Source organism: Etheostoma spectabile, chromosome 5, assembly GCF_008692095.1.
Source record: "Etheostoma spectabile isolate EspeVRDwgs_2016 chromosome 5, UIUC_Espe_1.0, whole genome shotgun sequence".
NCBI classification, from domain to species: Eukaryota; Metazoa; Chordata; class Actinopteri; order Perciformes; family Percidae; genus Etheostoma; species Etheostoma spectabile.
In genome coordinates, this window is record NC_045737.1 from 6,628,321 (window position 1) to 6,640,100 (window position 11,780).

The 11,780-nt window shown below is 40.7% G+C and overlaps 1 protein-coding gene across 1 annotated transcript in view; it reads right to left on the reverse strand.

Moving 5' to 3' along the window:
- Positions 1–11,780, reverse strand: part of stpg2 (sperm-tail PG-rich repeat containing 2) — an 88,477-nt gene that overhangs the window by 35,711 nt on the left and 40,986 nt on the right. Inside the window, 3 exon segments of the mRNA XM_032516467.1 lie at positions 1,631–1,738; positions 6,464–6,575; positions 7,463–7,578. Coding sequence (XP_032372358.1) covers positions 1,631–1,738; positions 6,464–6,575; positions 7,463–7,578 — 336 coding nt within the window.

Below are 11,780 nucleotides of genomic sequence, written 5' to 3' on the forward strand. Positions count from 1 at the left end.
ACACACACACACACACACACACAGATTAAATGAATCCAAGAATCTTGCATCAGTTGTTGATAATGTTTCAGACTTGAAAGCGTGCGTGTGTGCGGGCATACGTGTGTGCGTGCGTGCGTGCTCGTATGTAGAAGTGTAAGCGTTCACATGAAACACGTAGGTGTGATCATTTGCATGCCTGACAGTCAGCAGTACTTGCAAACTTGTCCGTCATGTCTATGTCTTCAAATGAAATTGGCACTTGTGCATGTCTAAATTGTGAGCCTACACCGCCACACTGTGCGTGTGTGTCAGAGTGATAATTAAAACATCAGTAGGAGAATTTCACAGGAGTGAATCAGTGGGTAATGGGGCAGTGCCACAGAGGAGTTCAGCTATTCCTGAGACGCAAAACTACATATTTTCACATCCTTCATCTCTGCTCCTTGGAGCCTCTTAATAAACTCAACTCCACCCTCATCTGAAGAAACCCTCCTCTCCCAGAACATCAATTAAACAAGCAAAGCCCAGCTCAATGTCTTGGAACTGTATATTCCATATTACAATCAAGTTTTCTTTTGAGAAATTGTAAACTGAATATATTTGCCTCCCATATATTATTTCTTTTCAATATGGTGTGATTATTTTCTCTGTATATAGGGCATTGTGTTGCGCAATACCACTAAATCTATGCATTTAATTTGTTTATCTTAGCCTGTTAAATCAATATTGGTGTGTGATTATTCCGTTCCAGAATGAAGCCTGATGTGTATTATTACAGCAAATGCTAATAGCTAAAGATGTTGAATTAGTGTTACGAGTAGCTAGATGTAGCTTCAAGAGGTTACAAAGCTACTTGTTACAGACAATATTAACCACCAAAGGGCAGACAAGCAAAATTAGTGACTAGTAAACATAGTGGAGCATTTAGAAACTAAAAAGCCAGATATTTCAGAAGATGGTGGAAACCAAAACGAAACTAAAAGGAGAGTAGATATTGGATTTTCATTTGTCAAGTAACCACAATAGGCACGTAAGCTCCAGTATAAGGGGTTTAGTTTTCAATCAGTAATGAGAATTTAAGCCGGGCAGACACGGTGCGCATTAAGCCCGTTTTAAACTCTGAATTGTCCCCCTTGTCAATGGACAAAATCAGCCGGTGGTTCTGTGCTTACGTTCAGTGTGAGCATGCATGTTATGCAGAAAAGCCAATTAAAACTTGTAGCGTAAGTTAACAGAACCACGTACAAGGTTAAAGATGTACACTGATGTCTTGGGTAAGTGTCAACACAACTTAACACTAACTTTAATGAAACGCTAATATTTTCACAAGGTTCTCTTTGATTATAGATGATTTCATTTAACTGCAGACAAAAGTAACTAGTCTCATTCTTCCTGAAAAGTCACTGTAGTTCTGCAGTCATATACTACCGGTTTCCTATAGACATTAAATCAATGCAATAGGAAGGTGAAAGCAAAAACACCAAAAATGAAATAGATCTTTGTGGACAAAAGCAGTGTTAAAGTTGCTTGAGAAAGAACCTGCTCTATACAATACAACCCAATTCACCTGAAAATGCAAGCTCAGGCCGACACAAAGAGCACCTAAAGGCTTTACTGAGAGCTTTGTCTAGTTCTATTTGAATTGTACCTCAGTCTGAGAAAGGAAGGGACAAGTGACCTTCGGCAGGTTACCACTGGACTTCACAGGCTTCTCAAACTGACTTCTGATGTGGTAGTGGCCCGGTCCAGGAACTCCCTGATGGGTAGCAGAAAGCAAGGAATGTACAGTAAGTACAAGATGATATAACAAGTGCTTGGGTAATATCATTTTTGATGTTGCTGTGGCAATTTTAAGATTAGGAGAGAGCATGAGGAAGTAAAAGAGACACAGAGAAAAATGAAAAGGAAATCTCTCTGTTTCTGAGGTAAATGAGGGGCACACAGAGAAGGTAAAGATGAAGTTTAACTAAATGAAGGCTGAATCCCATTCCTTCCCCTTACCCCTTCCCCTTACCCCTTCCCCTACCTTTTGCGCGTTCACGCGGCACCTAGTGCCGGTCCAATACGTATTACGAGCTAGGGGTAGGGCATAGATCAAGGGCTGTATAGCCCTACGGATCTAGTGTGGACGCGACCTCACTAGAAAACACACAGGCAGTGTGTGGCTGCTGCATCAACCAGAGAGACACATGAATGTAAGTACTTTCAGCTTTAAATAATTGATTAAAAAGTTACGACAGTCTTGTTTTGTGGTCTATGCAGTCCTGTACATGTGTACCCATGTTCCTAACTGAAACTTTTTAAAAATCGCTAGCTTGCAATGCTAACGCTAATCGCTAACGCTAACGTTGAACAGTCCCACATATTTCTGCCTTGAATGGACTGTATAGATCGCATAGATTGTATAGCTAGATATATATTAACGGTCTATGATACATCGCTACGTGCTTAACATATACCGCCCTGTCTCACACAGGAGGACACAGGAGGACACAGCAGCTGATCCAGGTTGGGGCTGAAAACGAGCAGACGTTTCCTAATTCATATGTTCATGTTGTACCCATTCATTATTGCATTGGTAGCCTACTATATTGTAATAATATTTAATTAATTCCTGTTCATTGTTCTTGCACTGTTTATATTGTTGTTGGTTTTGATATGGGACACTGATGATAGTTGAGGGGGGGGGTTACTGGCCAAAAGGCTCCAGACTGGTCTGGAATATCAGAGCAGCTGTAGCTACAACAGTGTATGTGTGTGTAGTTTGTTGTGGTCTTGTTTGTATTTTTTTAGTTTTACACATATGAGTGCCTTTTATTGTGTGCGACTTTTAGTTATGGTTCTAATAGTTGACAATGGTTCTGTAACTTATTTATGTAACGTTTTTGCCTGTTAGTTCAATTTATCACCAATAAAGACAGATTTTTGTCAACAAAATGTTTTTGTGAACATCAATGACATTCAAAACGGTGATAACTGAAACAGATATACACACACCATGTATACAGGGTGTATATGTATGTATAGGTACACATGATGCATGTGTATACACATTGTATTGAAACAGCCTAGTACTACTACACAGATAAGTACTCTGCACTCCCAAATTGAACCTAAAATAACATAAAATATTAACACGGTTGTCCAAACCCACACAATCAACAGACCTAGACGGCATCTTGGAGGTTTGTGATCAATACTGTATGGTGATGTCACACGTGGTGTCCCAATTCATAGGGGTATGTTTTCACCCCTTACCCCTACCCCTTGGTTTCAAGGGCCAAGGGTAGGGAGGCCAAGGGGTAGGGTAAGGGAAGATGGGATTCAGCCGAAAAGACCACAGCAGAGAAAAATAACATAGAGAGAAAAAATGAGAATTGCCAGATAGTGAGTAACTTTGAAAACTCAGAGGGAAAAGTGCAGTTTATAAAGAGACTGGAAGAGGTGAGGACAAACACACACACACACACACACACACACACACACACACACACACACACACACACACACACACACACACCCACACCACACACACACACACACACACACACACACAAACTTCCACATTCTCTAGTGCAGAGCCAAGAGATTTTTGTACTTGTGGTAAACCTAAAGGTTGCTGGGCCAGAGGTAGGTTAACTAGGTCGGCAGGAAAACAGCATTGATTTCTGTGGAGATTGTAAGCACTCACACCTGAATCTTAAGGGGGAACAGTGGAGATTATCAGCACAATATGTCTTCCCCATGCCTTAGGAGAGCTCAATATTTATTCATGAACATTGACTACAATGTCTGCTTGACAGAAACAAGTTTCTTGTCCTCAGAATCCAAAATGTCACATACAGACATACAGTATGCTAATGTATAGGAAAGCTGCCACTGAGAATGCTTTTCTTAAGGTGAAACGTTTAGTTTTTTTGGACTAAAGATGCAGAGAGCAATAATACTTTAGTAGTTTTGATCATTTTCAGCTCTGTGCCAGACCGGCTTGGAGTCAAAGACGTTTAAGTTAAGTTACATTTAAATACTTTTTAAATATTTCTTTGTGTGCTGTAATAAAATCATATGTTACAGTTTTACTCTGTGGCCCTTGACTAGAAAATTATTGGGACTCTCCTCATATTCATGAACTCTTTGATGCAGAAAGAAATTCCTGAATAGGTTTGCTATTTTTTTTTAATTTTCATCAGCAATGAGGAATACATGAGTAAATCTCCATGCACTCCATCACTGCAAATATACGGGCTCACATTAGAAAAGGTTCAATACTATTTGAACTTGCAAGATGATGAAAAACAAGAAAATATAAGGACCCTTATTTAAGGCCATCCAAATACAGTATCATTATAACACATTTAACTGAACGTATAGAGTCTGTCTCAATGGTTTGCTCTGTGTAAAGGTAGATAATTCTAGATGCAGTGTTGTTATTTATTTATTTTCTTCCCATGGGAGAAATACAGCTTTCCAGTTTCTAAAAATAACAAGTGCTGCCAACATAACATCATCATCTATGATAACGTTAACATGGAATTCACAACATTTTTTAAGATGAACTGACAGTAAACTTCATATTTACATGGTAATATCAGGCACTGCATTGGTATAACTCCATCTGTTTTGCTTTTGTTTGCAGGGATACCCACGATAATGGTTTGTTAAAGTGGTGTACTCAGTCGTTGCCCTTGCCATGTCAGAATGCCTATTTAATGGGGAAATCCTACACACAGACTCTTAAACTCTATGGGACACCAGCAGCCCCGAGCCATAAGAGGCAGACGGTCTGCTGATCTCTAGGAAGTAAAGGTGTTTGTCCCGAATCTCCCCACTGTGGGTAATGACCCATCTGGTCAGTGGATGTGTGTGTAGGAGTACATGTGAGTTGAGGTGTCAGATACTAATGATGACGGATGGAGGTGCAGCCATCACGGTAGGGGGTCCAAATTCAGCTTGGTGCAAACATAAAGCATACACAGAAGGCAAAGTTTTTGATCCAAAGTCACAGCATAATGTATAGAATGTTAGAACACAATTTTAGTAATATTAGAACAAATGCAATAAAATGTCCTGTATAATAAACTATGCATGATTACATAAACTAAAACCTAAAAGAGTTGAGAGGCAGCAGAGCAAAATGTTCAAGGAGAGAGGACAAGAAGAGAGAAAGACGCAGGTGCAAGTCCTTAACAGAATACGGTCACCTCTCTCTCCACAAATCCAGTCCCACGTTTTTGTGAATCTGCCTTACCCACTCTACCCTACCGACAGTAGAAACTCTGTCAGCACACTTAAGTTCATATGCAGGTGAGCAACTTCCCTCCAGTCAACAGGCTCCAATGTGCCAGTGTGTGTTTGCGTGTATGTGGTTGGAAGTCAGTGTGTGTTTGCATGTGTGTGTGGTTGCCAGTCTGTAATCAAATGTTATGTTCTACTGCCCTCTACGGGTGAAAAGATCAACAAATGAATTATAACAAGGGAGAGGGAGGAGGGTTTGAATCATTTCCTCTTTTTTTTTAAGATTCGTTTTTGGGGCTTTTATGGCCTTTAATTAACATGTTAGCTCAGACAGGAAAGGGGAGAAAGAGCAGGGGGACGAAATCCAGCAAAGGGCTGCGGGTCGGACTCAATCCCAGGCTGCTGCCAAGGACTCAAGGCCAAGGGCAGGTGCACACTCTACTGGGTGAGCTAGGAATCATTTTCTCTTTAACTTGAATAAATCCAAAGTACTTACCTTGACTCAGTTCTCACTGTAAATCACTGTGCTGAATTATGACTCATTCTCAATCTACAGTTTTCAAATCCTATTGTATTAGGAATGTATCTAAATCAAAGTGCAGTGAAGAAGGAGAACAAGCTGTTTAACTACCAAAGATAAATATCTTCTTACGCATTAAAATACTCCTGAAAAGCATCAGAATTTAACTATGGGTATTTATTTTGATTTCAACTACTTTAAATGATGCTAAAATAGACAGAATTTGTTCAAACCTTAGGGTTAGAGGTCTCAGTAACTGTGGAGGCATGGAAGCAAATATTGCACTCAAGCTACAGTATTACTATGCAACACAAGGCAGTAAGCAAAGTGAATTGGATTTACATTCATCAGGTGACCAGGAACTTGATTCCAAGTGAATGCTTGTGTTGCTGTTAAAAAAAAAAAGCAAACCTTTGCCAACACATTCACCATATCAACTTTAATAGGGTGATAACATGTCAGTGTTAAGCTTACAGCTTGTTGCACTGCCCACAAGTGCCTAAAACAAATCCAATAATGCTGTTTTAATTATCACTTGTGGTTGCAGTGGACGTTGTTAGTAAATTAGTAAATTACTAACTTACAGGCTCACTTTTAAAGGACTGTGTCCTCTACGTGGGCAGAGCTGAATGTTGATCCCAATCCTTTAAAGCTTTTATCTCTTACTCTTCTCACTCATCTAATCTTAGTAATTATAGCACCACATGGACACAAATACATACTCGCCTTTTTTTCCTCTTGCTTGGGTACCAGTTCGTGGTAGCGAGGGATGATAAGCTCAGCTCTGCCTTTCTGCTCCTTTTGAAGGTTCACATTCTCATAGTGCATTTCTAGGTTTCTGAGACACAGAGACCAATACAATGATAATAAAAGACACAGACAAACAAATAGAAGAGATAAGAAACAAAGAGAGGGAGAAAAGTTCTGTGTAGGAGAAATGGGGAGATGCAATATATTGAATGAAATGGGAAAAGAGCTATGTAATGGAAAAGTAAAAAAGAAGACATAGACAAGGCAAAGTAGGATGGATGAGATAATTAATAACTAGAGAAGGAGAAGTGAAGGGGAGAAAAGTAAAAAAAGACTGAAACAACTATAACAGGAGGAAATACATTTTTTAAATCCGTTTTAAATGATTCTAATAACCACATGCAAATCACAGACATTTTGCCTACACCGACAGTATGTGTGTACAGTGTGATTGCTCACATGTACACTTTCTCTTCTATTACTTAGTCAATTGCTTTATGCATAGCTGAGCAGGGTCTGCCCACCAATGCAGAAGTGCTTAGTAAGACCCATCCTCGGTGGTCATCAATAGAAATGCTATGTGAGAAATGTCAAACATAATGCCCTGGCTGTAGGATCACAGCAATATTTCCTTTTGGTGGAACAGTTTCTCTGTTTAACACACATCTCCATTTGAGCTCAAGCGGAGTGAACTAATCTAACCCTTTGGCTCTCTATCCATGATTCAAAATGTGAATTTTAGAAGGTTTTTATTCCAAATACCAGCATTGGTGGTAAGTTAAATTCTCGCTATCGCCGAATCACAAATGATGCTACTAGTTTAGTTAGCGACGTTCCTAAAGTATTGCTAACTTTAGCATTTTCTAAAGTGAACTAAAATGTCAACCATCTTCTTATCTAATTCTCTGATTTATTTTCATATGCCACTGATGCTAAATACTCTTTTAATACTGTACCATGACATGTAATACTTACATCTCAGGGGAATATTGTCCTGGACCCGGTCCCTCCTCCACCGTCACCTGACCTCTTTTCCCTGTCATCTTGCCAAAGTGGACTCCTTTATACTTCTGTGCAGAACTCTTCTCTGCCTACAGGAAGAACATTTTTTGTTTCATTTTGGATATCTGAAATTAGAGTTTTGACTAGTAACTGTTGTATTGTAGATATCCAAATTGGGAGTTATTCCTAGTAATAAAATCTATTACAGATATCTAGAATGTTCATTCTAGGTAGGAAGAATGAGGTTGTGGATATCTGCAATTGAAAGCCCCATACACATGAATTGGAAATGGGACGTGATTTGAACAGGTAAGAATAACGTTCTTGATATCTAAAATGAAATAAGTTGTTGGAAGAACGTCATTGTGTACATCTGTTTGATATTGTTTTTTTTTTGATAATTCAGTTGAATTATGGATATCTGCAATACATATCCAGTGTAGCTATTACATGTTAAAATGGCTTGCCATAGCCAGAGAGTAAGAATGGTAGGAGACAGAGAACAAGATAAAAGAAGGATAATCAGGTTTCTCTTCTAGCTAGGGGGTCATGTTTGGGTTGAATTAAATGTGAAGTTCAGCATAATGACAGAGTATGTCAGAGATCTAGGGGATACCCTCAGTGTCACCAAACACATTGAAGAGGTACTATGTGGGATATTTTCTCAAACATATTGCAAGAGTGCTGCAAAATAAGAGAAATAAAAACTACTGGGTTTTGTGTTTCTGCACTAATCCTTCTTAGAAAGAGACAAGATATTCATCAACAGGACTAAGGGTCTACTGCCATGCTAGTGACTCTGTGATGGTCTACTTAACTACAGTGGTGCTTTGAGATAGATGCTTAAGTCAGCATGCTAACATGTTCACAATGACAATGCTAACTTGATAATGTTTTGCAGGAATAATGTTTACTACATTTGCCGTCTTAGTTTTGGGTGCTAGCATTCTACCATTTGCTAATTAGCACTAAACCCAAAATACAGCTCCCATTAGTTTTGCAGATATTTGGTCATTTCCCAAATTGTCGGACAAATGATGACCTATTGATGAGATGACCACATTCCCAATTCTTCCAATCTACTTGAATTCCTGAGACTGAAATAAGCATGCTGTTTGTCCCACAAAAATGAAAAACAACCGTGTGTCTAAAATGAAACAGACATGTAAGAAAAAGCTTCCCTCACTGAAAAAAAATCTTTTCTTTCTTTTCTTACTTTCCCTTGACCCAACTGTGTCTATACTGCGAGGCAGGTTACGGGAGGATTGGCAGGGAGTCTCAAAAAGTTTTTAACGCTATGGGGTGCCTGTCTTCTTATCTTAACTTCAACAGTGACTGGAGGACGAGATCTGAGGTTCTGTCTCCTGTCATCTACCAATCTAGTTTTGAAGAAGGGAAATAGAAAAACAAGAATGTTCAAATGCTTTGAACATCAAAAAGAAAAACATAACTGTTCTGCAGTGCACGCAGACACATTATAAGCACTGTAATGGCATCACAGCTGGCATTGAGTTCAGAGGCACAAATTGTCCATTTCTGTCTAGGAGAGCTTTTAAAAAGCAAAATAAAAACACAGCTAGTGGGGATAAACATATTCATCATTAGGCTTTAATACAATGGAATGTCAGGCTATTTATTTATCTCATGAAAGGAAAATCATTTTTGTCAGTACGATTGTGTGCGTGTGTGCAGGACTGAAATTGTTGGTGTGCTTTCTACAAACATACTCACAACTCAGCATGGGTTTGGATCTGATTCAGGTTCTATTTAGAGGACAATCTGGCCCATATTCCACATCTTCAAGCCAAATCCGGATTCTGTGTAGAAACTGACCAATACTTGATTTCTGGGGTAGGGTATTTACAGAAAAACCAGAAATGTATTATTTTTATAGACTCTTCAAAACAAACACTAAATAGGGATATATATTTTGGAATAATTGTGTTCATCCCCCTCTCCGGGAACCATCACCTTATTGTGGTGGAGAAATCTGTGTCGCTATGAACCTGAGGGCTGTGTTGTCTGGAGCTTGGTTCTCCTGGTAGGGTCTCACAGGGCAAAGTGGTTTCAGTTGAGGGGCCAAACAAAGATTGGTTCATAAACCCTTATGAGTCATCGAGGAAGAGGGGAAGTTGCCTTGCGCAGAGGAAGCCAGGGGACTCTGTCTGGAGCCAGGCCAAGATGGAGGGCTCGTCAGCAAGAGCCTGGTGGCCTGGGTTTGCCACGGAGCCCGGCCGGGCACAGCCCGAAAAAGCAAAGTGGCACCTCCGTCTCCATCCCATGGGCCTACCACCTGTGGAAGGGAGTACTGGGGGCTCCAGTGGGAGACTCCATAGTTCGGCTGGGGGACTTCAACACGCACGTGGGCAATGACAGAGACACATGGAGAGGTGTGATTTGGAGGGCCGGCCTCCCTGATTTGAATTTGAGTGGTTGTTCATTGTTGGACTTCTGTGCTAGTCATGGCTTGTCTATAACGAACACCAGGTTTGAACATAGGGATGCTCATACGTGGTACCAGAGCACCCTAGGCCAAAGGCCAATGATTGATTTTTTATTTTTGTATCATCTGCTCTTAGGCCGTATGTTTTGGACACTCGGGTGGAGAGAGGGGCGGAGTTGTCAACCAATCACCATCTGGTGGTGAGTTGGGTCAAGGGTGGGGGAAGACTTAGGACAGACCTTGTAAGCCCAAACGGGTAGTGCGGGTAAATTGGGAAACGTCTGGAAGATGCCCCTGGTCAACAGACTTTCAACTCACACCTTGGGCGGAGCTTTTCGCGCATCCTTGGGGAGGCTGGGGGCATTGAACCTAAGTGGACAATGTTCAAAGTTTCCATTGCTAAGCTACGGCGGGGAGCTGTGGTCTGAGGGTCTTAGATGCCTTAAAGGGCAGTGTTACTTGTCTAATGCTACTCTGGCCTCTTTTTAGGAAGAGAGCTGTTTTGTTTTTGTGTTTCAGGTCTGCCACCCCTGAGTGCCTGATCATCCCCAGGTGTTTTCCAGCGGGTAATCAGAGAGGCTGTATATAAGCTCCCAGGTCCAAGGCCCCGCCCTTTCCTCTTACCACCGAACTTCCTGCAATGCTGGGTGTAGTTGGTGAACTACTCTCTGCTGGTGCATATAATTTGGGAAAGGAATTGAATTTGAGTTATCTGAAGCTGCCTGTTCTCTGCCATTTGTTTTGACCCCCCTTTCTCCTGTTTTGTGGACAGCCAGGGAGGTTAGCGCTGTGTTTTGGTTTGACTCTGTAGCTCTGTTGCCATTTTCTTTCCAGGTAGTATGGGTTTTTGTTTGTTGTTTCGGCCTTGAAGACCCTGACGTTTTTCAACTTCTATTTTTAGTTGGGTTACTGTTTGTTACCCTTTTTGTTTAACATCATCCATATTTACAGTATATGTATAAATAAATATGTACATATTTATATTGTGTAATAAAGGATAATTGTTGCAATATTTTGACGTGTTAGTCTCTCCTTTGTTAGTTTGAGTTTATGATTTGTGTTACTTACTCGCTTCCCCCAGGCATAAAACTAAAAAGGTCGTAACAGGCGGCAACCCACCAACAGCATGGTGGACACCAGTGGTCAGCAAAGCTGTTCAATGGAAGAAGGAGTCTTTCAATTCAATTCAATTTTCAATTCAATTTTATTTATAGTATCAATTCATAACAAGATCTCTCTCTTGGTTTTGTTGTAATCGTTTTGGACAGTTGGGGACTTATTTTGATACACTGAGCTCCTCTCTCCTTATCTCTATCTTTCCATTTTTCATTTATGTGCATCCATGTCCCAAATGCTTGTTACTAACCTATTTCTGGGGAGTCATTCCCCGAGTCCTTATGGTCTTTTTTCCCCAGCATGTTCCCTTGGATCAGAGAGGCTCCGAAATCAGGGTAGCGACTATTGCCATGGTTCCGCTAACGTTCAGTGATGCCATGTTAACTGCTACACTCGGTGCCCTGCTAGTCCTGCTACGTCCTGCTACGTCATGCTACGTCCTGTACGTCCTGTGTGCCTTGTAATGCCGCACAGCGTCCTGCTATGCCAGGAACTACCACAAAGAACTGCTACAAACTACTAATTTTTCTATTTGTTATTGCCACTCTCATTCTAACCCCAACCGGCCCGTCAGACACCGCTACCAAGAGCCTGGGTCTGACCGAGGTTTCTGCCTAAAAGAAGTTTTTCCTCGCCACTGTCGCACGTTGCTTGCTCTGGAGGAAACTACTGAACTGTTGGGTCCTTGTAAATTCTGGAGTATGGTCTATCTGTAAAGGGTCTTGAGATCAC